Below are 14,232 nucleotides of genomic sequence, written 5' to 3' on the forward strand. Positions count from 1 at the left end.
TACAAGGCAAAAGGTCAGTGTCTCACAGTGGTTCCAGAAGCTGCGCTGGTCAGAGGACCTGGAACTAGATTCTGCCTCTGGACATGGAACTTCTCAGCTTTGAACTGAGTTCGAGCATCAACTCTTAGGTGTCCTACACCTGGTCTCCTGACTCCCCCATCCGAACCAGCAAGGACTCACTCAGCCTGACACCCCCCACTCCGCCCCCGCCCGGTGCTGTCTTCTCATGCTGGTAAGTGAGGAGTCTGCCACCAGGTGCCTACATCGTTTCTACTCTATGCAGACTACATTTATCATCTCATTCCTGCTTTTACTATATGTCAGTATTTTTTTCAAGTTTCTACGTTATTATGGTGCAATTTTATAGGTTATTTTTGGGGTCTGGGAATGCTGAAAAAAACTTCCATGTAAGTCAACAGCAGTGTATGTCATTGTATGCCATTTCTGTTTAAGAAAAATTTCATAGGAACACTCCTTTCAAATAGCAGAGAAAACCTGCTTATATAAGTTTATTATGAGGTGGGAAGGGGGACAGATAGGAAGGTAAGAGGTCAGGAAGCAGGAAGGCAAAAAGGCAGGAAGACAGGCAGGCAGGAAGGAAAACACATTATACAATAAACAGAAAAGAGAACGTGAAGTTTGTCATTTAGGAAGAAAGCTTAAAGAGACTTCAAGTGAGGTGCAACTGCTACCTTAGCTGCTATAAAATTTACGAATTGATAAGATTGGCCTGTGTGTGTGTGAGTGTGTGAGTGAGGGGGGTGGGGGGAGAGACGGCATAAAAAAGAAGAATGGAGAGAGAGTACATGTGGTATCATTTCTAAGACTTTGAATACCACAAATGAGTCATAAACTGGAATTTCACTTTGTCTTCCAATATTTTCCACATAATTATCCTATTCATATACACAAAAAGAGCACATGGCATACTTCAGAATGCCATAGACTTGTTGCAGGCCCTGAAGAGGAGGCTAAGGCTTCCCTTGGGTGCCATCCCTGGTAAATGGTGAAGGGTCTGGCCTGTACCCTCAGCCAGCGATCTGGCCAGGCATGGGCACTGTCACCTCCTTTCATAATGCCTCTCGTATCTTTTCTTCCCTGTAAATTATACACTCTTCAGGCCTTTGCTGAGAGAGATCATGCTGCTCCCATGTGAATTGAATACCCAGTGCCCTGCATGCGTGAGTGTGTCAAGGCTAAACAGGTCTATTGTTCTTAAACAGAGCTGCCAGAGAATTGTCTTCTTGTGCAAAATAATGCTGAAGAGATAAAAATATCTTTCATTTCTATAGTGCTCTGCATCTTAAAGTGTGTTCCACATTTTGCAAACTATATATAGGCTTGATTCATTACCCATCCCCATAAAATACAGCCAGAGCAATGGCAGGCACATGCCAGATGTTTGACAATGGTCTAATAACAGTGAAGAATAAGTGAAATTGGATTCGAAAAGCAGGAAGTGGGGTGTGGGATACGAGGTAAAAGCTCCACCATTCATTCTGCAGTGCGTACCGCGTGTCTGCTGCATACCCTATGTGGTAGGAGCGAGGGCACATGTGTGATGTGGCTTATGCCCTAATGGAGCTTCCAGGATACAGATGTGACAGACACATGTTACAGCCACCTATGAATCACGTGAACATTGAATTAAAATACAGGGTTGCCGGCCCTCCCTGGTGGTGCAGCAGGTTAAAGCACAGCACTGAGAAGCTAAAACCACCTCTGCATGAGTTTGATTCCCGCCTGCCCGGGAGGTGAGCACATAGCACGGCACATAGCTCTCCTGACCCACCTCAGCAAGTGTACTTCGTCCATATGCCTGTTCTGCTCCCCACTCTGTCTCTGGTAAAGCCTCTCGCCTCCCCTGAGCCTCTGGCCTGTACCCCAGTTCTGTATGCACAAATAAATAAATCTTTATAAAAAAAAAAATACTAGGTTGCCAAGATCCTTGCCTCGAAAGGGAGTCTTTACAATTAGCCACCCTAGTGGCATCATTCCCTTTCTTTAATGAAAGTTTGGCATCCTGTGCAATTGTAGAATGCACATTGAAGAAAATCTGTTCTGGAACCCAGAACATTTTCCTAGAACAAGGCCACAATTTGGACATGGGGTCTGCTTTTGGGCAAATGAAAAGAGGAGGGAAATCCCAGGTGGAGGAGAGATGAAGGGCATTTGGAACAGAATGAACTTGAAACATTTTGGGGGTGAGGGGAAGTCAGAACCCATGAGGGCAAAGGGGTTCATGCAGTTTCCAGGTTGCCACCTGATTTCCTGGCAGTGGGAAACAGCCAGTGAGGGTGCTGGGAAAGCACCCCAGCCTCTCCAAGCCTAGTGGGGTGGCCTCTGGAAACAGACAGAATTTGAGGATTGGGAAGGAACCCAGATAGTCACTGTCTCGCTCTTGCCAATATTTTATAGGTGAAAAATATGTCCAGTTCCCTGAAGTGGCTACCTGAGTTAGCAGTGTGTAGGTTGGAGCCCAGTGCAAAATTCTGCCTACTACCCCTTCACCCAGGCCTGGCCTTGGGAGGATGGCTGGGCAGACTCACCCTGCCTTTGTGGGGATGCTTCTGAAAGCCAGATATCTACCGTGATCTTTGTGCCTTTCACACCTCTATGGCAAGACAGACCACAGTGAACAGGGGCTAAGGTTTTATAATCCACCTACAGGGATGTGAGCAAGAAATTTGTTCAGATAAATGAAAAAGAAATGGGCTTGAAGATTGTGGCTGCCAAGGTCAGACAGGCCGCCACCCAGGTAGGACCTCTGAAGACCATTTGGTCTCCGGAAGTAGATGTAGCTGGGAGCCCTTATTAACTTATCCAGGATGGGAGAGTCAGATTACCCTGAACTCCCAGGAGGGGGGCTATTGGAAATGTGTTTAAATCCCTGGACAAGGAGGTTTTAACCAGCACTGGCAGGATAGATGAAAAAGGAAAGGAAATGTGGTTTATAATGTAGCTGTGGAACAAATATTGTGAAGAGGCATTAGGCAGGAAACTGCACTCACAATGGCCACCCAGCTCATAAACAGCAACTCTGCCCCACCCCACCCCCACATTGGTGGTAAAGTACCTCCTGAACACAGAAAGATAGTGAGCCAGAGAGCCCAGGAGGGCAGGACAAGAGACTGCTGGGACTCAGGGCTACATCCCAGTCCCGCAGCTTCCTGTAGGGCCTCAGGCAAGCAGACAGGAAGGATTCATCAAGAAAGACATGAGCCTGACTGATGACCTACAGGGTGATTTCTGTCTTATTAAAAAGTCAATGAGATGTTCCATGAAAAAAAATTTTCATGTCTATACCTATGTATACTTAACACAGTTATGGGAGAAACTCAGAAACAGGAGCTCATGGGGTCATTCCACGTGTCTTTATTAAGTACCGCAATTCGGTTTTTGCACAAATGGAGGGAATAACAAATTTCACAGACATCTGACATGTGCATGATGTGAATGACATCAGCCTCTTCAGGCCCCTACATTCCTGCACCTGGACACACACCTGGGGTCATATTCTGTGTTCCAACTCAAAAATTTAGGGGGCCTGCCAGGTCTTGAACACTATAGGGTGGAGATTTGTCCTTCTGGAACTTCTTGGCCAGCAAGCCAACTCTCTTTCTCTGTGGAGCCAGCCTCACCTAGCTCTCGGAGATCCAGGTCTCCCTTCCCCCACCCCCCTCAACAGCCTAGCCCCCCCCCCCCAGACCTTGCTCCGGGGCAGGGTGGTTCAAAGGACTGGGCCCTTGGCACTGAAAGCCTGGAAAGGGGGGCTGGGGTCTGAGAAATTCTGCCTTCCGGGCTGCAGACCGGGAGAAGAAACGCTGGAGAGGATGCCACCTGCTGGTGATGGACCCCGACTTGCACGGTGGGCGCACAGAGACCCGGAGCCTGCAATCTTCAGCAAACAAGAATTCGGGTGGTTTCCCAGGGTGCTTGCTGGTTTTCTGCTCTCTTAAGGGCTGCCACCTCCACGGGCCGTGCCCGGAGCCCGGGTCTCCCGCTCGCAGCCCGAGGTGGCTCCCACCGGGGGCGGCGGTCCTCCCGCTCCCGCTCCGGGCCGTGCGGTCCCCTCGCCGCGCGCTCCCAGGTCTAAGACTCCACGCTCCTCCATCAGGTGGAGCCGTCCGCTCCGCGCCGCCTCCCTCCTCTCCGCTCGCGGGCGAACCGCGCGCAGGCACCTTGCAGCGCCTGGAGGTTAACCGAGCCCCCGGAGGAAGTGAGGCCGAGGACCGCCGGGGCGGAGATGGCGGGGCCGCCGTCGAGGCTGGCGCCAGAGCGTAGCCGGCTGTGGGTGCTGCAGGTACCGCTGTCGTTCTCCCTGCCCCACGTGGTGGCTGCCGAAGATTGCCGTGGTTTTTCGGGCACTCAGGGTTGAAACGCCTCCCGTTTCTTTTAGAGGCAAGCAGCTCACCACTTAATCGAAGCTTTATTTGCCGTTCTGCCAGGGACCTGGGGCTGCAGGTGGGGTGGGGGTGGAGGGGCAAAGGGGATGGGGAAGGGAACAGGTCCAGCTGGCTGGGGAAATGGGAGCCAGTTTGTGGTCTACTGGACCAGTGGGAAAGCGAAGCATGGTCTTCCCAACCCGGAATTCCCACCACCCATCTGCTCCTGCCCGAGTGAGTGAGTGAGCGAGCGAGCGAGTGAGTGTGTGTGTGAAACACCTTATGTGGCCTAATTTTCATATATTGCTCAGTTCATTTGCTCATGACCCTGGTGTGGTAATATTTCCCCGGAGGGCTGAATTAAGCAAATCCGGGCCCCAGGCCACTTAGGCATTAGCAATCAAAATTAAACACCAGTTTAAAGGATGTTTCATTAAAGCAAGAAATGTTGCTTTGTAAGGTCCTGTCTACAGTCTGGTAGTATTCATCTTATTCATTGCAAGATTTGACCTTAGGAATGGTACCCAGACCTTAAATGTCTCCCCACTCTCATAGACTTCATAGAAAGCTACTACTAAAGTTTCAGACTATACATGCTGTATTTTCATTTCTGTTATTTGGCATATGTTATTTAGAATTATTATTCAGCTTTTGTATGTTTCTGTTTCATTGCATTGTCACTGGACTAAGACTGTACCCACACACTGCTTCTGTGCCCTGTTGTGAATGTAGCTGAACCGGTGCCTCTTTAGGGTTCTTTTCCTTTCTGTTGCTTGGCGGTTCACCTCCCCGCCCCCCCAACCAAAGCTTGCTTACAAATTTCCCTTTGATATGTTTAACAGCCTCTAAGGGATGCAGTTAAATAAACTATTAAGTTAAGAATAGAAAAGTCAACAAAGCAGACATCTACTAATTTGTAGATCTTTGATGTCAGCTTCCAGATGCCAGCTCCTGCCTGCACACACTTTCACATTCGCCCTACTTCTCTTCTCCCTTTCTTGTTCATAAATACCAAGGGATAAGTTTTTAAAGTTAACATCCACGTCGACGCTGGGAGTTGGAATGTGCCTTGCAGCCAGCCAAGACCCCCAAGTATGTAGTACAGATGGAAGAAAGGCTAAGGGATCCCCAGAAGACTTCCCTCTGGTCTATAGCTGAAGAAAGTAATGATTGATTTTATAATTGAATAACACAAGTAGAGAGCATCTTTCATTCCCCTCTCCTTACTCATTACCACCCTTTCTTCTGTATAATGCTGCATATTTTTATACTTGTTTCAGAACTATCCTTATAGTTTGTGTCTTATGTGAATGCTCTGCCTCCCCATGAAATGACGCGTTCTGAAGGCATGGTCTGTGCCTATGGTTTTATGTTGCCCAATGCCCTGTTTAAACCAGGCACCTCTAAGTGTCTGTCAAGTAAACAGACCTAGATAAATTCACCCTGATATCCTGAAGGAAAGAGAGTTTGATTTGAATGTGGGTTTCATGACAGGTAAAAGACCTGAAGGTTCTCAGGAGGCAGTTGCCAATGACCTTGGCCTCTCCTTTGCAGTAGGATTCACAGCACTTCTTGGAGAAAAAGATACTCCCAGAGTGAAAGAGTGCACCTTAGAATACAGGCTCCAAATGCAGAGACAAGCTGCTCTCCTACCCTTGTTAGGAAATGCACAAAGCAGAACAATAATCATAATAAATGGGCACGTGTCAGCATCTACTTGTTTTCCCTCCAATTCCTTCATTTTGATTCCGGTGAGTTGAGCAAAGCAAACAAGGGTCCAAACGTTCAGTTTCTATCATCTACCTACCCCTCCTAGGAAAGTCTCCAAAATGCAAAGCATGCTTATCTGTCCCCCAACTCCAAACTCCCTCTGTACACAATGGTCAAGTCCTTTCTGGGGAAAGATGTTACACACACACACACACACACACACACACACACACACTCACACACTCACACACACACACCACACATCCATCCCCCTTTCCCTCTTTCTTTTTTCCCTCTCAGCCCAGTTTCCAGTCCCTGGTACAATAGCAAAGCATGCATATTGTAATTTGTGTGCTTGAATATTGTCATCCTTAACTTCTCTCCCACAAAACAACATGATATCGTGTGGACAAAAAGTCACAGCTCAGCTCCCTGTTCAACATGCCTTTTGGTCAATAACAGTAACAAAGGCTGGATTTTCCCCTATTTAGTGTGGAGGGGGAGCACGGGAAAGGAAGAAGGGAGCCTTGCCCCTCACCCTCCGTTTTGCATAGATCTCCTTTTTCCAAGTGTTTCCTCTTTAATTATGACCTGTTTCTCCTCCCTCTCCCCCCGCCCCAGCTTCAGTGAAAGGAGCCCTTCTGTCACTCGTCACTCGCTCCCTCGCTCCCTCGCTCGCTGTGGGAGGAGCCCGCCGGAGGAAGCTGTGTGCCTGGGATGCCGAGAGCCAGAGAATGGATCTGCTCCGAGAGGGGATGAGCTGAGGATCCCGGCTTCCCGAGGCTAGACACAGGCAACTTGTCCTGGCTGGCTGCGGATACGCCGAGGCACAGAGACGGAGGCCGCCCGGAGGAACCCACGGACAGACAGATGGTCGGCGCGAACCCGCGAGGACCACGGCGGAGGCTGAGCAGCACGAGCCGCCGAGGAAGAGAAACTAACTGCAAACCCAAGTTGCCCCGCCGGCTTCCCCTCGCCGCGCTAAGGAATGAAACCTTTCCAGCTCGATCTGCTCTTCGTCTGCTTCTTCCTTTTCAGTCAAGGTAGGACCCATGCGCTGCTGCCGGAGTTGCAAAGAAAGTCGGCTGGGTTGTCAGGGCGCGGGAGGCTGAGAGCAGGAATCTGGGTAGGCTTCGGAAACTCGACTGATTGATGCGTCTCTCCTTGCCCGGCCGAGATGCACTGGCATTGCTTCTTTGCCTTTGAAAATGCAACAAAATGGTACTGTTTATTTTCCTTTGGAAGGAAGGGGTATGGGGGGGGGGTGACTTTCTCCTCTCACTTGTCAGCATCCTGCTCAAACTCTCCAATGCAAATGAGTTCTTTATGCTCTGAGTGTGTTAATTAGGCAAGATCTATGTGGATATGCCGCCCTGAACTTCTAGCCACCTCCTCTCCCTCAGACCCACGTTGGAGAAGGCAGGGTAGGGAAGGAGAGCTTTGTTTAGGTGGGTATTTCAGCTGAATAAGGTCTGACTTGCATGAGTATGTTCAAAGGCGAATGTGTGTGGTTGCACAGTTGCAGAAGGGGCTGCAATTACCGAATGTATAATCTGCAGTGGTTGAGAAAAGCTTGTAAAGAGTTTCATTGAATTTAATTGAGTTCTCTGAATACAAGTGAATTCTGAGTCCTACGCAGCACTAGATTCAGGGTATAAAATGAAATTTCGCCCCTGGTGCTGATTGCTTCCTTTCTGCAGCCTAGCAGGGGCAGAGGAGCTGATGGACATTCCTAAAAGAACTTTGCCACTGGGAGCCTGGAGCCTTGGGGCTGGTAGTGGTGAAAGAAGGGGTGGGAAAGCAGGAGGAGGATTGTGAGTGCCTGCTTAGCCAAAGGCATCTAAAGTCACCTGTGGAATTGCGTTTGGAGTGGGGGGGGGGGAGTAAACCAAACGGTTCCTACCCACTCTTTTGAATGCCAAGGCTGCCTTTGCCATCTGAGGCTGCATTTGTGCCAGCCAGCTCAGCACTTAGAGGGACAGGGCTCTCTCAGAAAAAAATCCACAACAGAGCATGTCCATCTGTTGATTAAATGAAGGGTAAAAGTTTTCGAGAAAGCAGAGCACCACCATGGGTGGCTGACTTTGCAAGCAAACAGCATGTCTCCTTCCAGGGAGAAAGAAGCCAGGTGTAAGCAGAAACCCAGGTCTCCTTCCTCAGCTCTTCCACGGGTACTTATGGGCACTGCACATTTTTCTTTTTCCTTCTTGAACTTGGTTATAACCATCCTGATGACACCTGAGGGTATCATCACCCTCCATATGAGTGAGGACAGTATTATGTCTGCTATAATTAAAATGTGCATGTGCACACTCACACACAACCACACGCATTGATGTGTGCTTATGGCTGTGTGCCTCTCTCCAGGACTCCCTACGGCAGCAGGAAGATAAATTGCCTTCCCAAGAGTTTTCAGGCTGAATGAATAAGAACTATCTCAGAACACTGGTATAGAAACAGTTTGAGTTATATTACCATTTGTGAGATTACCCTCTTTCTTGAAGTTGTGCACGCTCCTTGATGTGCACAAATACAACCTAGGGCACAAGAAGTTGCATAGAGGTTCCCCCAAAAGCACCCACAAGCACCCAGCATCCCCGCCTCCACACATGTTCATGGGGCCAGTGTACATATCAAAGTCGTGTATGTTCTTAGAAGCTGAACCATGTTTTGTGTCTTCTCTGGCTCTGGACTGCCATTAGGAGCCTATGTGTGGGTGCACCTTAACCGCCTCCCAGTGTCTGAATCGTCTTAGGGTGCGTCTCCTACTTTGCTTATTCCTTTCTCAGTGTGGAGCTAGTTCTTGACTGCCTGCTATGAATTTTTAAATATTTACCTATCAATGTTAAATGCTTGTTGCATGTACCCTTGGTCCTAAGGGCACAAGGAAGAAACCACAGCCTCGTGTAACTCATAGTTCCTTATTATTCCCGAAAGTTCTGGCTTGGGCTAGCACTGCCCACCCTCCCAAATGGTAGATGCATAGAACACAAGACTTGAAGATCTAAAGAACCTTAGAATGAGAGCAAAGTGGATGTGTCCAGTCAGAACAACCTGCATCCCTGGACACTGTAGTTCCAGCGAAGAGATGGGATCTGACTATGGGAGTGGAGGGTCTAGTGGGACAGTGTTTGTCGGACTTCCTTGTGATGGGATGTCCTTTGACCTGATCTGTGGACATTGGTTTTAATGTGGATGTCGTTGTGAGTACTGTGAATTCCCCAGAGGATTCTATTTGCCCCTCTTCATATACATACTTCGTTCGTATTCGCTACTCACTGCTCCCGGTGCAATGTATTTATTTAGCTAGTGGACTGAGTGTATCCACTGTCAACAGGTCATGGGCAGACCAGCTCACAGCTCGGGATGGCACCGGCTGTCATCCCCCTGAGTTAGGCTGCGTCCCGCCTGGCACCCCCACAGAGACCCACAACCCCCCTCCCCCCACTCATCTGGCTCCATGTCTCACATGCTGCTTCTCCTGGGATGCTTTCCAAAGCCATGTTCTGGGATGCAGGGATGGCCCTCAGCTCAGAGAAACAAATGTCCAGCCTTCTCTTGAGGCGTTCTCTGGCCCTCTGGTGACATATCCATCTGCTGCTCCACACCTCGCAGCAGGGACCTGCATGTCACTTTGGGGTTTCTGGAAACAACTCACATGCTTCCTGCTCCACTTGTCTCAGTTCCCACACAGAGGAAGTTCTCCAAACACAGCTCTGACAGCTCCCACGGCCAAACAGGTAAAGCCTTCCAGTCCCTTCGAGCCATCCCTTCTCTCCTAGTTTGTCAAACATTTACTCGCCTTTACTTTGTTTTCACGACCCGTAGTAGAGTAAAGTGAAGGTCTGAGCAATGCCAGGGATACACTGTATATCCCTATTTTTGTAAAGTTTGGGCTCTTCAAATATTTATCTTTCTTAAGGTGGCCATAGAGAAGTCCAGTGACATCCCACCTCCTACCCCTGCCAACATCCCCAGGCTTGGCTCCCAGCTAGGAAATGCAGAGCTGCCAGGGTGTGCTGCTCGTGGGCTCCTCTCTTGTGGGTGCCTCTTCCTTCAGCTGTCAGGGCCACGTGCTTTGTACATGGAGGGATAATGTCACAGCACAATTTGCCTCCCGCAGAGAAGAGGCATGTTCAGCCCCTGGGTGAAAAAGAATCGATTCTCTTGTCATCCGTAAACTTAGAACTTGCTATATTTTTCCCTTTATCATTTCAGTTTGCCCAAAACTATTTCCATCTGTGCCCTTCTTCATCATCAAGACCCATGCAGTCAGCCTGCACAGTAAGTCCCTTCTAAGAAGCTTTAGAGGATAATGTTCTCGGGGTCCAAAGAGACCTCCCTTCCCCATGGATCATGAGTTCTGGGACAATTTGGGGGAGGTGCTGTGGTGCACACTCCAGGTGTCCCTAGGAAAGGTGTTCTCCCCACCCTGACATTTTGCTCTCATGTTACCAGAGTGGCCTGCCCTTCCTTGTCACTTTGAGTGTCTAAAAGTTCTGTCTGCTGAACCCAGACCTCTTGCGGGCTTTACTTGTGTGCCATGCCACGCTGTATGTGTGGAGAAAGTAAGCACTTGTATTTAATGAGTGCCACATTTCAGTTCAGTATGTACATGGGGCACCACCTCCCCAGTGGGAAGAATCTAAGCCAAAGCCTCTTCTGACTTGCTGGCAGGAACCAGCAGAAGGGTCAGATGGCCACCAGAGGGGCAGAGAGGGGCATGGTGAAGTGCGCCTCCAAGCAGACAGAAGGACAAAATGGAGACAAGTGGAGAGAACTGGCCAGGCTGAAGGGAGCCTCAGAGATGGCAGGAAGCATGGGTGGAGGAGCCACCACAGGAGGCTTGAACCTGCCAGGAGCTCCCTTTGGGGGTGGGACAGGGCACCAGAAGAGAGCATGCACATTTTGGAGACCCTTAGAAGGATGCAGGAGATCTTAAGGGAGGAAAGCATTGGAACAAGAAATTGGGAGTGAACACTAACTTTGGAGACATTTATCTGAACCCAGAAATGTCATCTAACAAAAGATGAGGCCACTAGTAAGTACAATTCTCCCCCCACGGACACCCCAAGTGGCATGACGTCTTGTCTAGAGGAGGAAGAATTGCCTCTTTTGTCCGGGAAGGTCGATATTCAGCTGCCAAGGGTGTAGGACCGCTTCTTTCATAGATCTTCTGGGTGAGGGGAACTGGGACTCAGCTAGTGTGGGGGGCGTGGGGGTGGTCCCCTGTCTGCTGCCCAGCAGGGAGTTCGCAGTTACCAGCCAGACTATTGAGGAGGGAAGAGAAACGCCCCAGGGGGAGAGGGCTGTCTGGTAGGGTCCATGCCTTCACATTGCACTTAGAGGAGCCTCCCTCTGGGTGACAAAGGAGGGTTTCACTTGGAACATGGTGCAGCGAGCTCGGCCTGGTACCAAGGAGCAGCTCTGCCTGGTGGGTGCTTGTGTTGGCAGGAGCCAGGGCCAGCAGGAGACCGGGTGGAGCAGGGATTAGGGCCTGAAGATGCAATTTTTCTTTTTTGTTCAGCCCAGTGGGGGTGACTTAGGCAGCATTATATTGCAGACCCAAAAAAGCACATGAATAATCCAGAATGAATTCAAGAGATTTCAATAGCAAAATAATAACAATACTAATGATACCTTTGATTTGCCGAGTACTTTTCTTCCAAGGAGATAAAAAGATAAACTGTTTTGGAAACATGAAGGAGGAAAAGAAAATTGCCTGTGATGGAAGAGTGGGGAGGAGGGCCAAGAACATTCACTTTAGGGTCTGGATGCCAATGGGGGTGGGAGGGGGTTGCAGGGACACAGGCACCGTTTTTCAGCTGTAATTCTTATCCTTAGATGATATTGAGATGAATTGTAAGTGAAAAGCCAGTGCAGACATTTCTCATTGGGGTCAGCCTGGAAGCAGTGAGACTCTGAATTCCCCCAGAGCCCAGGAATTGGGGACACTCTGGTTCAGAGGTGGAGAGACTGGGTCGGGAAGACTGGCAACACTGTGGAGTCCACCCTGGACTCTCAGCTCTCTGGTGACTTTAATGGTGGTTCATGCTCCGAGTCCGCGGGGGGCGACTTGGCGCCCCCACTGAGGCAGCCATGGAACAGAGTCCTGCTCTCAGGGGTGGTTGTCTGGCCCCTCTGGCTTTATATCACAGCACTTCTTTCCCGCAGGGAGCCAGGAGCAGAGCCAGCCAGTATCCTGTGCCCAGGTTCTAACAGCTTCCCTGTCTTTCAAATAAAGTGGGATTTCAGTTCCGGAAGGGGAAGGCTGCAGAGCATCAAGACACCACACCAGCCCATATATCATTACATGTCATTTTCTTTTCCCCAGGGGAAAGTCAGAATCTACCCAGTTAGGTGTGCACGTCAAATAAAAATAGAGATAGCCTGCAGACCACTGGAATGCTTTTCTCACATTCAACACAGAATGCCATGCTCTGTTTTCTGCCCCAGCTGAAGGACTGAGTGTGGAAGGGTGTCTGTAGTGCACGTTCTCAGAACCCACCCAGCTGCCAGAGTCAACATCTCCAACACCACATTTAGCATTAACTCTTATTAACTTTTCTACTTCTAACCCACTGAAAGGCGCTAGGGATCAAACATTATGCTTTCCCCCTCCTCTCCCAATGGCAACGATGAGTATTCTAGCTGTATACTTCTAGAAGTCAGTAAATGTCAATATTGGATAAGTGTTTCCTTTATATCGCTGCAATTTAGCATAAGCTACTTGGAAACAAATGTCTTCCGTGAGCATACAATGTTTCTGTGAGTACACAGTCAACACCACTATGAGGATGAAATAAATGTCAGCTTTTGCCAGGTGCAGAGGTAACAAGTTAAAGCCATGGAAACCTGGGCCAGCATGGGGAGTTCTGTTCCTGGCAGAGTTCTGTGGTGACCGGTCCTCCTCTACCTCCTTCTTGTGCTTAGACATGAAGAAGCAGCTCTGTGCAGGCACCTCCCTGTAGAGCACAGTAGAGGTTTCCCCGGACATTCTGGAAGCCTCACCATGCCCTCCCCTACCTGTAACCCAACATACACACACACACACACACACACACACACACACACACACACACACACACCCTACTTCTGTTAAAGCTTACTTGATGTCTCGAACTTAGAAGAAATCAGCCATTTCCCCCAGATGGGAGGTGAGCTCTCACTCTCCTCTTCCCCCTGGTGCAGTGTCCTCAGAGGCAAAGGAAAGTGGATTTCCCTGAAGCCATTTTTCAGTCCTTGAAGTTCGATCCTGATGCCCTGAGTTTGTATATAAAAGGATATGCGCACATCGCACTGAATTACCTGCTGCCTTGGCCTGTCCTTGCAAGGTCAGTTTCTTTCTAGCTTATGTCCAGGAGAAGGGCACTTGCAGTCTGAGGCAGGGAGGTCATAGCAATGACCAGCAAACCTCCCATTTGCTGTTCCATGCGTGTCCTCCTGGGCTCCAGTGGTCCGCCATCTAAGAGGGCATATTTACTCCTTCCTCCTCACTGATTAAACAGCCTTTGGTCACATGGCCAGGGCTCATTGTGAGCCTACTGTGTGCTCAGCACTGTGGCAGTGGCTATCATTGCAATGGGGCACAGATTAAGACCCTTGTTCTGCTACATGGGAGTTTTCTGTCTGGGTGAACTGCTGATTACAATACGATGGACACAGAGCTGTCTGAGTGTTCTAAAAACAGCAGCAAGGGCTGAAGGCATCATTGAAGGCTGCCCAGAAGGGTGACTTAATGGTAAAGGCTATCTAGGAGTTCTCCGGACGAAGGAGAAAGAGTGTTTTGACCTGTGCCTCTGAGTGTGCAAGGCAAGAAGGCAGGGAGGAAGCAGTCTGGTCAGAGGCACTGCCCAGTGGGAGGCCAGAGGGTTAGGGAGCCCAGTTTGGGGAAATGGGATAGGAAGCTGGGTGGGGCGACCACTTGTGAATGGCTGTGCATCCCATGTGGACATAATCTGAGGTTGTCAGATTAAAAATTGTTAGCAGTTCAGCCATAGCCTCTGCTCTAGCATGAGTTCCGTCGGCTATAACGAAAAGAAGGATCAGCATGTTGCTTGTTCTTGGTATCCCCTGTATTTCACATGGAACTTTTTTTAAAAGGTAGATTTGAATGGAAATATACTAGCTCTTTCCA

At 49.3% G+C, this 14,232-nt stretch overlaps 1 protein-coding gene across 6 annotated transcripts in view; it reads left to right on the forward strand.

Moving 5' to 3' along the window:
• Window positions 1–4,225: 4,225 nt before the first annotated feature.
• The window catches only part of KIRREL3 (kin of IRRE like 3 (Drosophila)), a 529,310-nt gene continuing 519,303 nt past the window's right edge, over window positions 4,226–14,232 (forward strand). For 4 of the 6 annotated variants that reach the window (XM_012729525.1, XM_012729523.1, XM_012729524.1 and 1 more), the window contains exons 1-2: window positions 4,226–4,303; window positions 6,717–7,138. In XM_012729525.1, the coding sequence (XP_012584979.1) occupies window positions 7,084–7,138 (55 nt within the window). In that variant the 5' untranslated portion in view covers window positions 4,226–4,303; window positions 6,717–7,083. The remainder of the gene's footprint in view (window positions 4,304–6,716; window positions 7,139–14,232) is intronic. The other 2 variants (XM_004689107.2, XM_012729526.1) reach the window with 2 other exon arrangements.

Source organism: Condylura cristata, unplaced genomic scaffold, assembly GCF_000260355.1.
Source record: "Condylura cristata isolate star-nosed mole 26May11 unplaced genomic scaffold, ConCri1.0 scaffold00025, whole genome shotgun sequence".
In the NCBI taxonomy this organism is placed as follows: domain Eukaryota; kingdom Metazoa; phylum Chordata; class Mammalia; order Eulipotyphla; family Talpidae; genus Condylura; species Condylura cristata.